At 41.1% G+C, this 22,583-nt stretch overlaps 1 protein-coding gene across 1 annotated transcript in view; it reads left to right on the top strand.

Moving 5' to 3' along the window:
• Positions 1–7,208: 7,208 nt before the first annotated feature.
• The window catches only part of GINS2 (GINS complex subunit 2), a 31,490-nt gene continuing 16,115 nt past the window's right edge, over positions 7,209–22,583 (top strand). The window contains exons 1-3 of the mRNA XM_078671578.1: positions 7,209–7,408; positions 11,640–11,754; positions 21,632–21,731. Of these exons, the coding sequence (XP_078527704.1) occupies positions 7,319–7,408; positions 11,640–11,754; positions 21,632–21,731 (305 nt within the window). The 5' untranslated portion in view covers positions 7,209–7,318. The remainder of the gene's footprint in view (positions 7,409–11,639; positions 11,755–21,631; positions 21,732–22,583) is intronic.

Below are 22,583 nucleotides of genomic sequence, written 5' to 3'. Positions count from 1 at the left end.
TAAAGGACACAGGGGATCTATTGAATAAGTTGAAAGATGTACAGTGGTCGGAGGATTTGATGTTTATAGCTTTAGACATCGAATCCCTATACACAAGTATTCAACATGAAGAAGGCCTAAATGCCTTGAAATACTTCTTAGATATGAGACCTATGAACTGCTACACACATAACAAACTACTTGTAGATCTTGTAACATGGTGTCTGTATAACAATTTCTTTCTGTTTGGAAACGATGTATACTTACAAAAGAGGGATGTGGCTATGGGGGCCTGTTTCTCCCCCAGTTATGCATGCTTGCATGTAGGCTGGTGGAGGAAAAGGTCTTCAAACGAACATTCAAATCTGACTACGACAATCATGTAGCGCACTGGTGGCGCTACATTGATGATATTTTAATGGTGTGGAAAGGAGATGAAAGAAGTGCTTTGGAATTTATTGATCGCATCAATGTTAACACAGTCAATCTAAGATTTACTTCGCAGATCAGCAAGCTACAGGTACAATTCCTAGATTTGAACATTTACATAAAAAATGGGAACATAGTGACTACTTTACATAGAAAGGCCACAGCAGGGAACACTACCCTACACGCCAGTAGTCAGCACCCAAGACATACAATCAAAAGTATCCCAGTAGGAGAATTGATACGTCTTAAACGGATCTGTAGCACAAATGAGGATTTCGCTATGTGCAAACTTGAAGCCCTACAGAGATTTAGAGCTAGGGGCTATAGCGAGGCCTTATTGTCAGATGCGGTCACCAAAGTAGAATTGAGATCGAGGGAGAGTCTCCTATCCCCCAAAACTGACACAATACAACCAAATATGATGTCAAATAATCCTAGATTAATCACTGCCTTTTGCAAGCAGGAAAGAACCATTCGGGCTATCATTAAACGAAATTGGCCAATTATTTTGACTGATGGAGTTTTGGCTCCCATTTTACTATCACAGCCTATCATTACTCATAGGAAGGGCCCTTCCATGAGTACTCAAATTGTCAAGACATTTCCCGAATCAGCTACAGCTGCCAAATGGCTACAGCCAAAGCAGGTTTTTTTTAACTGCTCCTCCTGCAGAGCATGTCGATTCGGGGTCAACACTACTTCTTATGTCACTCCTTTTAGCCCAGAAAAAATTGCCATAAGAGGCCATTACAATTGTAAAACTGAGTTTGCGGTTTACATACTGACGTGCACCTGTGGGCTTAAGTATGTGGGAAGTACTAAGCTACAGGGGCACCTCAGAATACTGCAACATTTAAGGGCTATTGTCAACAACGATTCTACATATCCAGTTGCCCAGCATTTTAAAACTACACATAACAATGATTTAAATTGTTTGCAGTATTTTGTAGTGCCAGCTATCCCTAAACTCCGACGAGGAGGCAATAGGGAAAAATTGTTGAGAAAATTAGAATCGAAAATTATTATTGAGCTTGACAGTAAGATTCCCAACGGTCTAAACAATACGCATGATCTGTATCATTTTTTGTAAATAGCCCTGTTTATGGTTTCTTGAGATAGTTTGATCACTGATAATGTATTACATACGAATTGATTTAATCTTGAATGAAAAGACTGCTGCTATTTTTTACTTATGATTTTGGTCCCTTTTTACATTGTTGAATTGGAATAATATCATATTACTGTGTGATTGTAATTATATATATATATATAAATGTATTTAAGTACAATTTGCACTGACACTTTATATAGATCTACTTAGTTCTTTATAGCACTTTAGGATTATTTATGGACTTCTATGTTGCGATTTTGCACATCTCTATTACACGATGTATAGAAGTTCAATATAGGCAGTTATGCCGGGAGAAAAATCTTTTGAAAATTGACTGTGATATGTATAACAGAAAGCAAACAGATATATCTATTGTTTACTTTACAATTTTGCATTTTTGCACAGCCATTTACCTCTTTTGTGTACTGCGGTTTTCTTGTTTTTTAATACATATTTATTATATGTTTCATGAATTCTATAGGTAGTACTTAGAACATTAAGAGGAGAGAAGGTTTAAGCGTTGTCTTATATGGCTATATATACACATGTGCTTGAACTTTTTTTATCTGAGTTTTTTTATAACTAGTAAGTATTTTATATGAATAACATATTATCGTTATAAATTACCATTGAATTTATGCAGGAATTTATTTTTTTCTTGAGATGGCAAAAATGTTTGAAAAACAGACTCGCTGGTGCTTGGTAACAAAAAATACTAGTGTTTTGTTTAGGTCTATTGGTCACGTGGTTTGAGCACAACAACACAGGGTTTGCATTTAAATATGGCGAGTAATGTTTCTAATTTGACTTGTGACCAAGGGTACATGGTACCTGAAACGCGTCAAGTTCGAGGTTTGGGCGAAAAATAAAACAACTTGCCTCTCAACGTTGGGTCCGTGTCTCTGTTCGCCGGCCAGCTTGGACGTGCAGAGACTTTGGTGTTATATATATATATATATATATATATATATATATATATTTAAAGTTTTCTATAGCGCGAACAAGACCCTTGGGTATCAGAGCGCTTAACATGACACTAATATATGAAATTACAGTATATATGCACACGTTTGCAAACTCCCCACCAGGACCACCGAACTCACAACGGGTGCATCCAAAAAGCAGGGGTAAGACCCGCTGGTTACATAGCCACTTCTAAGGACACCTGGAGAACTCACGAGGCATTCAATAAAACTATATTGCCGCATATGGGTTTCAGCTCCATGCCTTCCTCAGTGCGGCAAAAAACAAATATCCGATGTGTATGTGCATATCTATCTATATATATATATATATATATATATATATAGCGTTTCACCACACGCTCACAAGCGTGAAAATGCACTCGAAATCCAGAGTATATTCACCATTCAATTATACCATCCAGTAAAGTTCATGGGTATAAATTCTTATTTATACCCATGAACTTTACTGGATGGTATAATTGAATGGTGAATATACTCTGGATTTCGAGTGCATTTTCACGCTTGTGAGCGTGTGGTGAAACGCTATACATACAGGGTGCCTTTGACCCTGGTGTGCACCGCAGTACGAGGGTCCCGGTTTTTCAAAGGATGTGAACGCTTTATATATATATATATATATATATATATATATATATTTATATATATGTCAGAGCACTTTACATCACACACTTTGCACAGACACAATCATGTGTGTGAATCAGTGTATAGGAAATGTTACATCAGATAGGACTACACAGTATAGTGTAGGAGTGACATGTCATCGATACTGGTAGGCAATATAGTTTGAGTCCAAATTCCGGAAAAGCACAAATTCTGAATTTAAAACATACATCATTGTTAGGGATTCCTTTTAATAATAAGAATTGGTTTCTACCCAAATGAACCCTTTTGGCAAGATTAGGATATAAAAGATGGGCAAAAAAACATATAGCTCTAACATATACCTTTCAGTTTGCATGCAGCTCTTTGATGACAGTTAATAGCTCAAAGTTCTATATTAGAATTTTGACATAAACGACAAGTAACAAAAGGAGCTCTCTTACAGAAACAGTAACCCACTGACCTATTTACATTATGGCCACTTTGTGATCTGCAAGGTACACGTTCTTAGCAGCAGGCATTTCAACCTGCTGCGCTACCTTTGGATGAGTCAAAACTTCCACTAGACAAACCTCTGGTCTCTTTCATGGAAGAGGATTAATCACCGGAGTTATCTTGACATTTTAATTGATGCCTGAAAATTGCTGGAGGTAAGGAATGTGGCAGCAGGTCTCTTAAAATTATAATATACATGAACAAATGATGACCCCACCTCAAGTCAGTGCTAAGTTAGGTGGCACCGATTGCACCACCTTAGAGCCGGCCCTGCTTTGGTCATGGTAGGTGGGGTGATAGATGGAATTGGGTCCTGTTGCTCTGCATCATAGGATCCTCACTGATGCTCATTAATGTAGAATCATTCTTGCCTGCGTTCCGGGATCCCAGAACACTTCTGCCAGATCACTTTGTAGAGATACGTGTGTGTGTGTGTGTAAACCATTTTTTCAATAAGCATAATTTCACTCAATGCCACACAATTCAACTCCACACATTCACAAAACAGACCACATAATTCCACACAAATCCACATATTTCAAATCCACAACACAATTCTACAACACACCACATATCTCTAAAACACACCACGAATTTACACATCATACCACAACTAATAATTCCAATACAACCCACATAATTTCACACCAACATCCACTACACCCCAAAACAAATGGGAAAAAGACTGTCATTTACGAAGACAAAAGCTATAACTCTTGCAAATGCAAGACCTATTGCATTGCAAATGCTTGTTACAGAGGCTATTACCGATGAAAGACATAATATGTTCTAGGCTCACTCATACTAGCTAGTGCCTTACAAATATGTTTATCAAAAAAGAAATCCCAGCTCTGGCACAGTTGAGAACTGTGATCATCGGTAGGACATTTGGAAAAATGGCTGATTTGAGTGGCAAACTCAAAAGTAACATGAACAGAGGTCGGGAGGGTATAAGGGAGCCAAAGGCAATATGGACGCAGGGTGGGAGGGAGGAGTGCAAAGCCAACATGGAAGGAGAGTGGGAGGCAAGAGAAACACAAACGGATTGTGGGTGGGGGCAAGCACACGAGGGACAGGGGAGGAGAGCAGGGGGGGCAAGAAACACAATATGCAGCTCTTTAAAAGAGGGACGGGACAAACAACAATAAGGAGAAGGGGGAAGGACAGGTAAGAGAGGGCCTGCAAGCATTGCTGTCTAAAGACTTCAACGGGTCACCTGCTCTGCAGGCTCTTAATCATCAGACCTGCCAAGTACCACGCTTCAGGGGTTAGACTAATGCATTTTAATGCTTGTGTCCGTATCACAGCATTAAAATGCATTTGTCACATACAGAGAGCACCCTGATATGCTATGGAGATCACGTGGTGCTCAGAAAACAAGGCTGGAGCACAGCACCTAATCTTTGCACTGCTTCTTTGCCTGCGAATCAATTTACTTTGCTAGGAACTCCGACTAGTTGTTATGGTGATGTGGGCCAGCACATTAAGATACTTAGCATTTCATTCACTATAAAAAAAAACTGTTCTCCCTCTGTGGCCCACCCGTGCCCTCTCTGACACAGAGGCTAAATTGGGAGTCATGAAAGTGGGGGTCTCTGGCTAGCGAGGGAGCCTCTCTGCGAAGGGAACACAGGGGCAGATTTTCACCCCAACTTACCTCAGACATGCATGGGGTCCTCTAAGCACTGGAAGCGGGCTGCCCGGCAGCAATGATGCTAAAATATGTGACTAATTTCTCTGTGAACAAGTCACATCTCAGTTTGAAATTGCAATGTCACTTCTTCATATGAATCAGTCAAGTATTTAGTGTCACTGCTGTTAGCCAGCCAGAGTGGGACGTTCCAGTGCAAGGAGCATAGAGCTGCCTGTGACTTGTCACTGTTCAAATTCAATTCAGAGACTCAGGTCACCCTTGAACTGCTGTTTGCTGCTGCAGTTCATGCCCCCTCTTCACAGCCTGGCTGAAGAACACTTCCAAGCTCACAGAAAATCAGGTGTGTGACATGCCCAGGCTGGCAGACAAACTCTCCCCAGCCCTTATGCACTGGCAGCAATCAGGTGAGTCCCACACTGCGGGGAGAGGATGTCGCCTTACGGCTAAAGCAGTCGACCTCGAAGCTGGGGAACCAAGTTTTAGTCTCGGCAATGACAGTCAACATCCTGTGATTCTGGGAAAATCACTTAATCTCCCTGTACTTAACAAAAATGAATGTGTCCATGTGTAACAAAACTGGTGCTCATGTAAAGAGTTCTGATACCTGATATCCTCTGGTCTAGTATGCGCTATATATAAAAAAACTCCCCCCCCCCAAAAAAAAATTTGAGACTGTTTCATATCTTTAATTGATCTCTGCAGCATGTATTACACCGCACTAGGCCACAACACAGTGTAATGGCTTGGGGAGTCACAGTAAGGCATGTTTTATCATTATTTCTTTACTTGTATATTGTTTTGGCATGCAAATCTTAAGTGCTGCATGCCTAATGTTGCGCTCACTTCTTGAGCACATTGCACACTCTTATTCTATTTTAATCATGCAATCCTTTGATACTTTAAAGATGTCTCCATTTGAGAAATCTGCGCTGAGTGGATTTTAATAGTTATCTACCCTTAAATCGCTATTAACCATCAAATGTCACCGTTTTAACATCTGGTGACATATGGAACTGCAGAGATCATAAGGAATCTAAGAGCTTTAGCAGCTAAGGTTTCACCCAAAACCCAGAAACAAGGAAAAAAAATATTCTATAAACATGTATTCTTTAAGCAATCGCATACAAAATAACCACACGCCTAAATTAAAGATAAATCATAAAAATTAAAAAAATTGAGAGGAAATGCATTCTTTTACACTGGTTATGATCTCATTTGCTTAATGCTTTCTCTGCAGAGATTTTGTGTGCAACCAGAAACAGAATTGCGACTTGATTGGGGCAGTGGTGACTTTTCTAATATAGTGCTATGAGGATGAATCGTATGACTTAAGGAGTCCGCATCAAGGAGCTTTATAAGCATAAGAGTCACTTTCGTTTTGCTAATCGCAGAAGGCGGCGCAGCGCGGGAAACCCGAAACACTTGGAATGATTTTTGTCCAATAAACACACACGTGAAAGCTTCTTTAAGATGAGTGGCTAGTTCTGGGCCAATCACTGGCGATTTCGACGGTTTGATGAACATAGTAGAAAACAACTCAGCAGAGCCCACTACTGAAAGCTCTAATGTGAGGAAGTAAGTGTGAGGCACGTGCCAATCACGTTGTAACTGGGAACCTCCACACTACGTGATTTTGCTCAAAGAAAGGCCACCAAAACGAGAACGAATTCTGTTTCAAGCATTATAGCATCGCAAGTGTTTATAAAGAAACTATAACATATTTTCAATTTTCAATAATATATTCGAATGCAAACTATAGCTATAAATAAAGCGTATTAGTTGTTTTGTAAAGTTCTCTTTTCGTGTTACAAGAGTTGTAGATTCTAAAATAGCTTTACTGCGTTTTGCATGTTTATTCTTAAAAATGTTATAGCAATAGTTTTTCCAACATGGCCGCTACAATTACTAATGTGAATCATCGCCTGTAGAGTTTCTCTTTTATCGTCCTTCTTCTCTGTTACTGGGTATGTTTGTTTGTTCCTTTCAAGTGACTGAAAGCGTTTACTTGGTGACTTTCCTAGATGTGTTTTCTCTTTTCTGTTCAAAGACTATTCTCCACCGCCCATGGACCCCTCGGAGGTGGAGTTCCTGGCAGAAAAGGAGCCGGTAACCATCATTCCTAACTTCAGCCTGGACAAGGTGTATCTGATCGGGGTGAGAAGTTAATAGAATACAAATAACTATATCCAAACATCTCCGCTTCCCTAGTCAATAGGTAGGAGTCAGCCAGATGCTTGGGAGTGTATCCCCGCAGAATTCAGTTATTGGAAGAGAAGACATATTTACGAGTGTGTTGTCTTTTAAGCTGGGTCTGAATGCATTAAGATAAGTATGGGAACTGTGGTGGTGCATGCAATGGGGACAGGGTCACAGATTTGGCTTAAAAAACAAAAGATCCTGTAAAGAAAAATTGTCTTTAACCTTCAGACAACTACATATAAAATAACACGCAGCTCAAATGAAAAATAAATAGAAGTTAAGGTTAATCAGTGTGAACCGGACTGTCGTACATTAAGAAACCTCCATTAATTAATGCACTGCAGAGCTAAGTGTGAGTGTGTAATGAGAGAGCCACAGAATTAAGGGCCAGATTTATCATTATTTGACGTAGCGCAACACAGAAAGACAACTTGTTGCTCTGCATCAAATTGAGAGGGCCGGAATGCACAATGTTTACTCAAATATGGTGCAATCCTGCTCTCTCCCTGCGTTAGTGCACTATGTGCTGCCTAGCGCCAACGCAGGCCCCTTTGCGCTATGGTGCAGGACTGTTTTTGAAGACAGGATTGTTTTTGTGCAGGGAGGGACACCTCTGAACAATCACAATCCTTGAAGGTGTTTTCCTCTTTCTAAGTGTGTTGCAGAATTGCATCTCTATCGGGCATGGGTATAATTTTATGCATTCCCAGGTTTACTACTTTTGGTAAATCTGTGAATGTGGCTAAAAGCATGAGTGGATGCATGGGAGCATGCACTCTCCACCCATGTAAATCCTTCTTGGTGCAGTGTGACTTAAGGCAGCCATTACTTTGGATTTACCAAGCCATGTAGGGCCATGCATTTGACTTAAGGATTGTGTTGCCCTTGCGTCACCTTGCGTGATGCAAGGGCAACGCAATCCTATGATAAATCTGGGCCTGAATATTGGTTGGTGTATTGGAGAAAAGTGAATTTTGTATTTTTAGTGCTACAGGGTACCAGCCTGTGACCAAAAGCACTGTGAATATGTAAGTAATTAATTTAAACTTGCGTTACACCCAATATAAGATAGGGTTTTATAAAATGGGCAAACGGTTTAAGAGAAAAGGTGCTTTCAAAGTATAGATTTTAGTAATACACAAACCGCATATAGTGTTTAACTGTTACTTAAAACCTCACACTTCACAGCTCAGCTGGTAAGTCCTTGCACTACCACTCAAAAAAAATACATTTGTGTTATCAGGACGCTTCAAGTGATTCCAATAATTAAAGCCAATATCTAATTCCAGACACCTTTTACAATTGCAGATTAACCAGTTGAGTGCATTTACTTTTCTTATAGGCTAGGAGGCACCCTGTCAAGAAGGCTTGTTTCTCATTTAGCTGTCTGTCCACATTAAGTTTCACAGTACAAAAGACTCCCTGCCTAACACTTCAGCTGAAACATTTAAATTATCGGAATTGACCGTCCCAGGCAGTTGTCCTTTCAGAAAAAGTAGGGGAACTGTGTTTCATAAGTTAAAAAAGTATGGGCATGTTGTGCCCCTCCGATCTCGCCCACTTCGACCTCTGCTTTTAAGTCTGTGAAGGCTCTTTGCTTGACAAGAGGATAGAGAAAATTCCGAGGATGGTGGGATCGCCAAGTAGTTGAGATTTTATAATACATTTTCATCATTATACTTTGTACTCCCTCCCCCCTCCCCTGTCCCCCCACTAAAGTTCTACTGTGGCTACTTACCACGTTTGTTATCCAGCCTCCCTTTATTAATTTAATTTGCATCATACAGCTGTATTGTTCCTCTTAAAAAGTCTAACATGACCATTGATAAGTGGGTCGTAAGTCAATTTTTGGTGGGGTGAGAAAATTTGAGCAGTAAATAAAGATGCTTTCAATTCTGTGTTTATCTTGCGACCATAGCAGTGCTTCAGTGGTAGAGGTCAAATGTCAGGGTATGTCTTATGACAAGCTGCTGATTTATTCTTTTAACATAGGACTGGTGTTTATTTTTCTTTCTCTGCATAGTCAGAGACATTTTTAAAGTGAATTATGTGACCATCTTAGGATGTCGAGTTTTCTTGCAACACACAATGTGTAAATACCTCTTAATGAACTGTATGCATTCAACAGTTCGAAAAGTAAAAAGTGAAGTACATGTTTATTTCGAGTTCTGAAGTGTGCTGGAAACAGAGATTTTTATCACGACCTTAAACAAACAAAGCCACTTTAATTGGTGATGCACAAATAATAAATATTCACAGAAACCCAATGTGCTGTGTGCTTTATAGTTTAATCAGTAAAACTGTATGTCTGAAATGTTAGTGGTCATTCCAATAGAAAATATGCTTTCTGTAAATGACAATGCACTACCTCACGATATTTCAGTTGCATTAAAAAATCACCCTCCTCATGTCCATTAAAGATAGATGGGTTGTGAAAGTTGGTCGTTCTAAAAAGTGGGTTGTGGTTCTAAAAAGTTTGGGAACCACTGCTCTACATAACACAGAACTATCTGCAGTGGGGAATTTAACGGATCATAGTTCTCTCAAGATGCCAAAGCTCTTAAGAAGAACGGCTGATTCATCTGTAACTTAGGAAGTAATGCTGGTCAAACTTGAGCATTGCTATGAAATGGGCTAGCTGATCCTGCAAAATATTGCGGCACAGACAAGGAAATTTTGCAGGACAGACAAGGAAATTTTACCACACTATTGCACCTTTAGCATAATTTTTGCAACACTATTTTGATGGCATTTATTAGTTTGGTTTTAAGTTTAAACCATGAGTCACATTGGTAGAAGACATACAGATATTCACATTATATCTCTATGCCTATGAAAATTTACTTTCCATGCAACAAAAAACAGTTTGCACTTACACTTGCCACTTACTTTTATTGTGTATGACTACCTTTATAAATAAAAGAAGTTTACAGTTGTTGTTTCAACACAATAAAATCGCTATGGAAGTGTGTGCTGTTCTTTGTTGCAAAGGACGCTGTGTGATGGGCAGTTCGGTCACATCAGCGCTGCACTAATCCTGACGTGAGATGGCTATATATCGCCACCGGCAACAGTTTCTCCGTGCGCCAACGAAGCACACACATAGGACCTTGATGATTTTCAAGGTTTATTCAAAATGCCCTGCAGCAGCACTGACAGACGCATTTTGGCACAACGCCTTCCTCTGTGTCAGCGCGTCCATACACCATTTTAAATACCAAGGGACTTCATTCATTCAGCAGTGATGTACATGGAAATAAAGAAAGGGGTGCATTTCAATTCCACCGTTAACTCATAGGTGGCGGCCATCTTAACACTGACAAATAATGACATACAGGTGAGACGGTTTCTACTTTGACGGATCAGACATGGTTGTAAGTGAAATGTAGATACCCAGTGTAGCTCCTTTACTGAATGATGGAGCGCTGTTTGATTATTACTTTGTGACAGGCGCATGTGGTGCTGGAAGAAAATCTGCTACAATTAGTATTTAATATAATATGCTTTTGTATTAGATTTCCTGTTCTTGCATGGAGAATCTCTGTGCTTGAGAAGAACTAAGTGGTATGTGAGAATATAGTGGTAGGCGAGGGGATATGTATTACAAGCTTAATGAGTTAGCTCCTTTGTGCACATGGCTTCAGCGAGGGGGGGGGGTTGTCTGTGGCAGCAGTTATCTGTTCTGCTGGTAGCATACTCATTAAGTACGAATTAGTGCCACTTGAGTTTATTCTAGGCTTGACAGGTGTTAGCTTCCCTAGACATTTCCTACAGAGACGGGGCTAATAATCAGAAAGTGGGAGTAGGATAGTGCAGGAGGAGGATTTGGATTGGATTGATAGATCCCTGTTGTAGTATAAAGCCTTAGAAAGATTTAAATTTGAAATTTGTGGGTGAGGTAGGTGCGCTGAATAGTTTGTACGTAGCAAGCTGAGGACCTTCTCCAGAGTCTCAAAAGAGTAGATGGGCAGGGATAGAGAACTACGCTGATGCAGTACTTTAGTTTAGTAAGTACTAAATCAGTAATGCAAATTCAAGAAGCCACAACTCCAAACAAAAAGTTGCAGATGTATACCAGTTGATAGTGGCATGGCAGCAAATTTTTACCAAAATATAATCTTGTACAATTGGGCATTGTGGAGGTGATGGTTAATATTGTGTCTTTCTTTTCTATCCTTGGGTTTAGGGGGACCTGGGTCCATTTAACCCTGGTTTGCCAGTGGATGTTCCCCTGTGGTTGGCAATCAATTTGAAACAGCGCCAGAAGTGTCGAATTATTCCCCCCGAATGGATGGACATTGGTAAGACTTTGACTTTAGAAGGGAGTGCATTACTTTTTAGAGTTTAATACCAATTACTATAAGCTGCCTGAATTAAATGTGTTTTCTGAGAAACTGCTCCCACATCTGATGTCATCTCCATGGCAAGATGGACTGGAATTTATTTGCACAGTTTTGCTTCCCAGAATTGAGTTGAAGGGTAACAAGAGTATTGGCAACCTAATGCAACATTTTGCTTTAATTCCACTGTGAGGAATGGCAGCCACATTTACAATAACTATTATGCCCTCTATAGCACTCCCTGGCATTGTAGTGAAATCTCAGAATGAACCTGATGGCGGCTTTTAAAACATTGTTGTCTAGCTTCTATAAATAATAGACACCTTTGGTAGAGGATAACGCAGTTTGATTAGAAATCCATGGCTGCAAAAGAAGCATTGGAAGAGTGAAGAGAGGTGCTTGAGGGATAGGTGATGAATCCTTTTCACACTGGTAGGGCAAGCTAGTCAACACTATGTCAATGTGCCTACGCAAAAGAACAAGCATTTGCAATGCAATAGGTCTCGCATTAACGAGAGTTTGAGCTATTGGCACTGTAAATGACAATGCCTTTTTTTATGATTTGGTTTTTAAAACATAAATAAATGCCAATAGCTTAAACTTGCGTAAATGCGAGACCTATTGCATTGCAAATGCTTGTCCTAGTTGTTTAGGGCCCTGGATTGAGGGGTGAATACTAAGCCAGTTAGAGCCCGGGCAAGAATCAGCCAAAATTATCACGAAGCACAAAAATGTTTTGAACCCTCCAAAACTCGTTACCCACAAGGTGATCTGAAATTCTCATGCACAGAAAAAACAACATTAAATTCTACTGGTTAAATCAAACACCCAGCTGGAATTAGAACTGAACAATTAGACCCCAACTATCGGTTGCGTCATATCACTTGGAATTTTCTCCCTTTCTGTTCAGTAGCTGTCCAAATCTCGATGGGTCTGCTTTCGGACCCAGTAGGGACCATATGTAACTGGTTAATTGGAATGTTCACCCTAGGAGTTCCTCTTTTTAAGGTAGTAAATGGACTGCCTTTGCAGATGTCATTGCTGTGGTTAATGCATATCTTGCCTTTTTTAATGAGAAAAACCACTTTGGATCACAGAGACAAAAAAACTTGTGAAATTATGGTTAAAAATGAAACGTATGCTATTGTGTCCCTAGATGTCCACTCATGACTTGTAGATAGCAAGCAGTTTACACTTTTGAATCCTGGTAAGGCCAATTTAGCCTTTCATCCTTCTGAGGTCAGTGAGTTCAGTACCATTAAACTGGTTTTGGTAGTAACTTTCAATTACAAGGCATAGAAACAGCAGAAGTGTGTAGAAAAAGCTACCTAAAATCTAATTAGTATTGTCCATAATTTATAATTTTTATACAGACATTTGTTTCAGGCATATTCTGTGCATATGAGCAATACGGAAGGCCAAGTTCCTTTATAAGATCATGAAACTCAGAGGTGACTTTTAATACCCTTTTAATGTATGGCTGAAGGTATTTTATAGCTTATAATACAAAGTCATACCATCACACTTCCCATAAACCGCATACATCCTTGTTGTCTTGTGTTGTCAGATAAAGAGATCGTATGGATGCAGGCATGAAGATTAAAATTTAGATTTGTAGTACACAATTAAATACACTAAAAAGCGGTTAGTAATCTGCTGCAAAAATATCACAATCACCCTAATGAAAATCGGAAACCAAAAAAAAAAAAAGTTGTGAACGGGTAGAAAAATGCAAAAAGATTCTATACTTCCTGTAATCCCCCATAGAATGCAAAAAATAAATAAAATACAATTGCTATGATAGTTCCCTTCACGCTGATCAATGTTTACTTTACAAAAATGAAAAGGCATTGTTATTTACAATACCAAAAGCCCCACCAGCCTACTGACGGTTCGCTGCAGTCAGTCTGGACATCTGATAGGGACTGGCTCTGTAGCACCTTGCAGAATTACACACTGGAACCCCTATCTGCCTGTCACGTGACCCCCCCCCCCCCGCAGTCTGCTACATGCATTAGGCTCCTCACTGAGCGCAGACCCCCCACCTCACCCTTCTACAATGTGTGTAGGTGTGGAGAGCCACTAATATAGCTCGAGCTATCTAGGCGCTATACAGCCAGGCATTACAGATCCTGCGAGGAGTGGATGGACAGAGAGCGACACGACAGACAGCTTGTGAACATGAGGGACGAGAGACAGAGGGCGCTATGGACAGAGGAAGAGTATGAGAAGATAGAGCATGTGATGAAAGGAGGAGACGGGCAGAGAGGAGATATATCCCACGACGGAGAGAGGAAGAGTACGAGGAAACAGAGCATGTGATGAAAGGAGGGACAGGGAGCCGAGAGACAGAGGGCGCTGTGGAGAGAGGAAGAGTATGAGAAGATAGCGCATGTGATGAAGGGAGGAAACAGGGAGAGGAGAGATCGAGCCCGCCACGGACAGAGGAAGGAGTATGAGGGGACAGAGCATAGGATGAAAGGAGGGTCAGGGAGATGAGAGACCGAGCCCACGGCGGAGAGAGAAAGAGAATACAAAGATAGAGCATGTTTAATCCGAGGCAGCCCCCGTTCACCCCACCCCCTTTTATCCCCGGCGCGCACACACTCGCCATTTCTCATACTGAATACAGACACATGCGTACCCCAAATGTGAGCAGTACACGGCGGAAAAAAAGCTGAAATGCCTTTAACAGCAACCACAGATAGAAGATTTTTCAGCGTGCAGGAAGCGCGTTTCACATAAATCGCCTACAGCATGCACTCTGCTAATGCCCAGTCAAGAAAAGTCAAGAACCCGACAACCCCCTACAACAAGTGAGCTGTGGGAGAATGTGGGCAAATGAATACAGAATGAACGCGCAATTCTCCAGGGAAATGCAACTTAGTACTATTTTCTGGGAGGGAGCTCAGGACGATCCATGACGTTCCAGTAAAAGGGGAGAGGACGGTATGGCATTAGTAGGAGAAGCAACAAGAAAAAAAACAAGTCGGGTGGGGGGCGGGGGAGAAGGGGAGTGAGCGAGTGGGAGGGAAGCGCTGATGAAGTGTCGCGCTTCAAGAGCCTGGTTGGGGGGGGACGGGGGAGCCAGCGAGTGGGAGGGAGGGAAGGAGCATTTGGGGATGGGGTGTGAGTGAGGGGGAGCAGAAGCCTTTGATGTGGTGTGCGAGGACAAGCGCACGCTGGAGAAGCGTCATGCCTCAAGAGTTAACATGCATTGTGAGAAATCCGCGGAGAAATGCGCTTGATCAAGAGAGTTTGTTCCCCTGTTATAGGGTCGAGCTAATTAATCCCTGCGGGATTTAATAGCTCGACCTAAAAATTAGTGCCCATTGCAGTGCATTTCGTCACTGTGCACAGTGGTGAAAGCTTAGTAGTGAGATTCCTTCAGTGTAAATGTTTTTTTGGAACAGGAAGCATTGCCACCCAGAACAGTTTCTACCTGCAGGGCTTTTTGTGATGAGCTGTTGCTGCTCACTGACTGTCAGCCTACATCAGCATGCACGATGTGGTTGTTTTGCTTCGTGGCTTTCAGGTGGTGAAACTTGAGGCACTCAGGCAAGCTCGGAGCCACTTTGCCAGCTTGCTTAAGTAACAGAGACCATGTAGAGAAAGGAAACTCTGTGCAGGCACACTGGTTAAGTGTAACTTGTATTGTTCAATGAAGCGCTGGAGGTTTTTCTGTAATTGAATGTACTGGCCAAGGATTAGTGTAGGGCTGGGTAGGCCTTGCCACACTACCCATGTCCTTTCCTGATTGCCAGGTAATATCCCGCCTCCTGGGCTCTCGATCTACTCTGGTAGTATTCAGGTAATACTTAAATCAGTCTCCCTTGCTATACAAGCCTATGTTGACAGTAGACATGAAGTGACATCAACATACGTCAGGCCTGAGAAGCAGTACACGTTTCTAAGAGGCTTCATGTTAATGGCTCCCCCATGTTTTCAGTCCTGAGATTTCTGGAAATTATTATTAGGCGAGATAGTCCAATTTGGCAAATGTAACCACAGGTAATGCCTTGAATGCACCAGGTTGTTAACTAAAAAAAGACAGGAGTGGAAACCTGGTGTCCCACTGATGTGGCATGATCTGGGAATTTTAGCCCTACTCTTTGGCTGACAATGCTATACTAGTACTGTGCTTATGATGCAAGTCTGAACACATTCTGTGTGTGGAAAGTCTGCACTCGGCTGTCTGTGTTGTACCTAGCCTGTAGTTGTGAGTGAAGGTGTTATTGCGAGTGAAGCTTGCATTGCTGCGGTCTGTGATGTTCCCATTATCTTTGCGAGGAACACTTCCATTGCAGCTGCCAATGCCGTGTTTGTTTTGTGTGTAAAGGAACTTTTTTATCCATTCAAAAGACAAACGGTTGGCTTTGTCAATAATCAGTTTTCCCAACTAAAAGTATCAGATGGAAGGGGCAAGCTCCCTTTTAACTCTCTACGTTTTGATAGTTCGGTCTGCATGAGCCTATCACCGCAATTTTGTTAAACAATAAATGTTTTGAACAATCCAAGCAGCTGTTGAAGTATATTAAAAAAATATATATGGGAACTGCGATGCTGCGTGCAATGGGGACAGATTGAGTGAGCATGTCGATGGACTGAAAGGTGTGGCTAAAAAAAACACCAAATTGCTGTGTAACTTTTTTGAGTCTTTCACCTTGATGTAACTACATATAAAATAAGTCAGCTTAAAAAAATACAAGTTAAGTTGATCAGTGGGAAATGCACCTTCATATATTATGAAAACTCTATTAGTTAATGAAAAATACTGGCAGCCATGAGAAATGTTACTGCACCATTTGTAATAATCTCTGGGCCCTAAACACATGTCGACCTCCTACTAAAGACTATCTAACACAGTAAAGGGCACCATCCAGGGTACACTAAATCTGTGTACACTGTCTTGAGTTGTGAAGCTGGCATCAACAACCTTCATAAGGTTGATATCAATTATATGGAGTCAGTGGGTCAGTCATCCAAGCCATGTTCGGTAAAATGCCGATTATTATTTTTAATTTGCGCAACACACATTTTAAAATATTCTACTACAAAGTGTACAAAAAGTTTAAGATAAAAAAAGCTTCAAAAATATAGATTTTAGTAATACCCAGACTTTACATAATGCAATTGTTGTGTAACTATCATTTAAAAGCACACACTTCACAGCTCAGATAGTAACTCCCTTGCAATTGAAAATCTAATTATAATGCACTCAAGTAAAAAAAAAGAAATCGGAAAATGTATACAATTTTTACCATATTTAAACAAACGTTGCGTGCTAGTGCTGGAAAAGGGCTCTGCCCTAGCCCATGGATAAACTGAGAAAAGAAACTAGAACACTGTCTCACCAGTCCATTTTCTGGAGGTTTGGCTTTTGATTGTATATCTTTGCACTTCACACTGTGAAAGGCGGTGGGTCTTCTAAGAACCCCAATGCTGCCCGGTGTAGGGTTCACCTTTAATTCACATTGGGTCTGTTACCAAAATAATGAGGCAAAGAGCTGGAAACTGGAAGACTAGAAAAAGGTTTATTTCTCATGAGGAGACCACGTCAACTGCAGACACCGGGATGTCTTAGGGAGGTGTTCTGCCGGCAATTCCTTTGGCTCTTCCTTTTATACAGGTTTGACACAATGCATTTATTTCATCAACATGGTTACACAAGCTTGGAGTCCCCGCCCTGGGTAGGTTGTCACACAAGCCCAACATTGTTTCATCAACATGGTTACACAAGCTTGGAGTCCCCGCCCCGGGCAGGTTGTCACACAGGCCCAACATTGTTCCCCTCCCACCCAGGTCAAACAGACCATCTTATCTTGCAGCTGGACCTTGCTTCAGGGTCTAAAACATGTGAGACCGGCCAGATCTAAGAGTCCGTTCTGTTGATAAAAACAGGTCCCGTTGGTGAAAGCAAGTCTTGCTGTTGGCAGTGCAATAAACCATGTTTGTGTGACCAGGTGCAGGGAGGGATAGACCGGCCAAGGGCTTGCCTGAGTTTTATGGCAGCAAGTGGTGCTGAGGTTTGTTGTGGCAATAGAGTTCATAGCCCCCAGCACACATACCAAGTCAGTCAGAGGGTCAGAGAGATGCTAGTAAGGGCAGGGTAAAACAAAGGTGACCAACAGAATACAAAAAGGCTGCGGTCGGTCAGAATGACTGCAGCTTATGTGCACGTAGGAGATTCCACCAGACAAGATGGTGCAGGTAATTTTCATGATTGTCGTTTTGCTTTTAACAACACCACGTTTGACTATTCACATAATTACGGCACATAAACATTCAGCATTGCACCTTTACACCGGATTTCTTTTGGTGCATACTTAGTGAGTTATGTGATTGGTATTTTCGCCAATGACCTTGTGTCCTTCCGCATAACAAGTTTATTTTCCTCACTAGATGCATGTTGGGAACTTAAGTGTGCCACGGATTCTATTTATGAACCTCTGTTTCATCTTAGGTTTTAACTTGGAATACAGTACACAGGCTGTATGTGACTGATAGCATTTTATCAGCATATTGGAAATCTATGTATTAGGTAGAAATGTTAGTATTCACTTTTCTATCTTGTCATGAACTATATCCTGTTTTTCATCTTTTCGCATGGATACCTTTTTGTGCTTGAACCTATGATGTGACTTTATGAGCATTCATTTTTGTAATCAATGATTCTCCTTAATTTATAGTTATCCCTGATGAAGGGTGATCCGCACTCAAAATGCATTGGGTTTCTTGAGCAACCTTGTTGGACATTTTCTGGTTGTTAATGACGTATCTTTGTCACCGGGCACATGTGAAGTTAACATTTGCGATTGAGTCTTTAATATACATGCAACTTAATAAATCTCAGTTTTACATGGCAAAGAATTGATTACTGTTTTTTGAGCAAATAATTGATCACTGTTTTGGACATTTTGTAACAGACTTATTGTGTACATGGGCGTCTTGAAGGCATTGCTGTGCATGCTGTCTCTAGGGCACCACTGTGTCCTAATTTATTTTCTCAACTCCCTTTCAATACCACTTAAAAAGAGTAATATGTGTCATCAGGAAGCATCATGTGATTATGTTAATTAAAGCAAATATAATCATAACAACAAAAGAGGAAGGGAAGGAAAATAACGCTCCTACTCCCCTCGGACAAAATCAAAGAAACAACTAAGGAGCGTCATGCCAAAGGCAAGGAATGAGCAAGCATGTAGTAGTACGCCATGTTCGGTGTCACTTACATGAAAAAACCTCTTCAGGTTGTTCAGAAGGCCCTCACTCACCGACCATGGTCGGTGACACACTTTCACTGGTCCTGACGAATGCCTGTATAATTACCTTCACATAGGCAGAAACATGTTGACCTCAAAAAGGGGTAAATCTGGACTTCTAATTTAGGTCCTTTACCCTACACATTTTTTATACATCTCCAATTGGCAATACGAATAAAACTCTTTTTTGATACAATTTGAATATTTTTAAATCACTCTATTTCACATTGCACATTCCCCCAAAAAAACAGCTCCGCAATAACCTGGCGTTATAGCACACCGGGGTGGCATTCGGCCATTCCTGGTGGGACCCAATGATGAAGCATGTCACCGACCAGGAGTGCTTATAATGGGGATGATGAAGTCACAATATTTTATGTCCATACAAGATCTATTTTATACCCCTAGAAAGGTATGCAAATGGAGTACGACAATAGGGATAAAATGTAATAGGTGTGGCCAATTTGCCACTGATGCGGTTCATATGTTTTTTCAATGCCCTAAAATTCGCAGGTTCTTTTTGCATATTGAACTTTTTCTGGCTGTAATTGTAGGACGTACAATTACACTAACCGCTGAGATGGTATTGATTGGCCTTAGCTCGGGAACGGCTGATCAACAGATACCTAAAGCTATGACATCTTTTCTTTTTATTTGTATGGCCGTGGTATGAGCTTGTTTCACAAGAGACTGGATAAATCCCGAGCCCCCTTCTTTTTTCAGTTGGCGTGAAAGACTATTGTCAATATACAATTTTGAAATGGCTATTTATAAAACTAAAGAGGAGGGCTATGGGAGTAAAGATTTGGGCACCCATTACAGAATGGATTTAGGAAACTGCAATGTGTTCAAGATGTATCTTTTTTTTTTTTGCTGTTGATTGTTTTTGATGTATTTATTTAATTATTCCCTTGCTCACTTGGCCACTGGATTCAAGATAGCCTGACTGATGAGGATTATGAATCCGAAACCGGTCCCAGGATGCTTGTTTCCGGTCCATGGAAGACATGGCTTGGCAGTTCGGGCTGGACTGTTCCCATGAGGCACAGGGTCAGACTGATTTGCATATAGCCATGTCTGAAATGGGGTGGCTGAGTGGGCTAAAGAATGGTGATGGATTAAACCCAGATCAGTTGACTGGGGGTGAGTGTTTGATTTGCTCAAACGCTCCGTCCATCATCCCCTTTTGTATCGCTTTGTTCGCCCTAAGTGTGGCAGGGTATGCTCAGACGTGAGTCCCTTGCTCACTTGGCCACTGGATTCAAGATAGCCTGGCTGATGAGGATTATGAATCAGAAACCGGTCCCAGGATGCTTGTTTCCAGTCCATGGAAGACATGGCTTGGCAGTTCGGGCTGGACTGTTCCCATGAGGCACAGGGTCAGACTGATTTGCATATAGCCATGTCTGAAATGGGGTGGCTGAGTGGGCTAAAGAATGGTGATGGATTAAACCCAGATCAGTTGACTGGGGGTGAGTGTTTGATTTGCTCAAACGCTCCGTCCATCATCCCCTTTTGTATCGCTTTATTTAATTATTTTGGACTACTGTGAAATATTTGATTTGTATTTGCTTTTTTTTCCTTGCATAAAATAAAAAAAAACCTTAAATAAAAAATTAAAAAAAAGGAAGCATAAAAGCCAGCCAATAAAAGGAGATGGTGTGAAGATTAATCTTAACAGAAAGGGCAAACACAAGAGTGAAAAGGTGGAACACACATTAGAAGCCGCAAATGAGTGCCAGGAAAGCCAACCAATGCTAATCAATGTGCAGGCTCCAAGCCCCTGTATGTTTTTGGTAAGCCGAAAATCTATTGAAGCCAGCCAATCACAAGAGATGGTAAAGTGGCTATGCCCCATGGGAGGAACAAACACAAGGTTGACAAAATGGGATACGAATAAGAAGGTTGCAAATGAGTGACAGGAAGGCCAACCAATGGTAAGCAATGGGTGGGCTCCAAACCCCTGTATATTGTTGGTAAGCGCACAATATGTCTCGCAGCAGACTGCACATGCACGGTCTAGTGGGTGCGACCTACAAATGAAATAAGTAAAGAAATACATTCTCACTTGGAATCTGGTGTGTTAACGTATGGGACCTTGCACTAAATGTCTATTTGCCTGGCGATTCAGTAAATCTAAACAGAACCTTATTTCTAGAACACATTACACAATTAAAATCAGATCAGAAAAATTGATTTATGTAGTTGCTGGCAATTTGTGCAGCATTCAATAGGTTTGAGTGGCTGTGGTTGGTATGCATACATTACAGTTTAAATGAATTGTTGTGTCCATCTTTTTGTGTAGCTATCAGAAGTGTCTTGATTCTACTCACCTGTTTATCATGGTTCTTTAACATTATAGTGGCAGTGCATGGTTGGTTGCTTGACGGATTCTGCCCCGCGTAATGAACTTTGACCTTATTTCTTGTCCCAATACCGTATAACTTGATGTTTGTATTAATGTAAAGTGATATTTTCACTGCTTTGCAATAGACAAATGTGAGTACTGCGCAGTAGACAAAGTTGAGTCTGACCAAATTGTGTAGTTTCTGATTCTCCTTTTTCTTCGCTTATAGAAAAACTGGAAGAAATCCGAGATCGAGAGCGGAGGGAGGACACATTTACCCCAATGCCAAGCCCCTACTACATGGAACTTACCCAGCTACTGCTAAACCAGTGAGAAGTTTAGCCATTGCTTTGTCTTCAGTATATTTTGATTTGTAAACCTTTGTAAAGTGTCCTGGGTGCCAAAAAATCTGTAGGCGCTGACTAGCAGTGTGTGAAGTATTTAACTAATAGTTCTAAGCCACAGAATGTTGGTCAGAGAGATCTCTGTAACTAGCTCTTCATTACTCAAAAGACATTGTTGCTTTCAGATACGCTGCCGATGTTTAAATGCTAAACCTATGAGGTAATCTTGCAATAATGGCCCACAAATGGTATCAATAATGAAAGGTATAAGGAATTGGGTTACTGGTTGGGGAGGGGAGGGGGCAAAACCCTGCTCAAGCAGCAACCACAATCCTTGTCCAGGTGAAGTCACAAGCAAACCCCAAAATAACCTGTGCTTAACTCTCTGGTAGCTTGGCGCAGAGCAGTCAGTCTTTACTTGGAGGCAGTGTGTAAAGTATTTATGCAGCAATTCACACAGCAATAAAGTGAAACAACACAAGAAACATCCCACATCAATATACAATAAAATGTAATAAATACTTTAATACCAGAATGACAAAAACCTAATCAGTAGAACCAGAGCTATGCACTTTTAAAGATTCCAATAAAAATGGCACCAAAAAACACAAGCGCAAACTGTGGTTATCTGGTTATGTTGGACCCGGACAAAATCACAAGTTCAGGCCGGCTGTGCTGGAGCACGGGATGGATATAGGGACCCAGTTAGGTCTGCTGATCAAGAGTACCTTAAATCCCGGTTGCGGAGCATTGCGAGATTCTGCATTGAGGATAAGGCGATTAATGCAGAGAACTCTTAACGGGTTTCAGAGGGTCCCCCTACCCCTATGTCCTCAT

This window comes from Lissotriton helveticus, chromosome 12, assembly GCF_964261635.1.
Source record: "Lissotriton helveticus chromosome 12, aLisHel1.1, whole genome shotgun sequence".
Lineage (NCBI taxonomy): Eukaryota > Metazoa > Chordata > Amphibia > Caudata > Salamandridae > Lissotriton > Lissotriton helveticus.
Note: the sequence above shows the minus strand (reverse complement) of the source record. Positions and strands in the feature narration are given on the sequence as shown.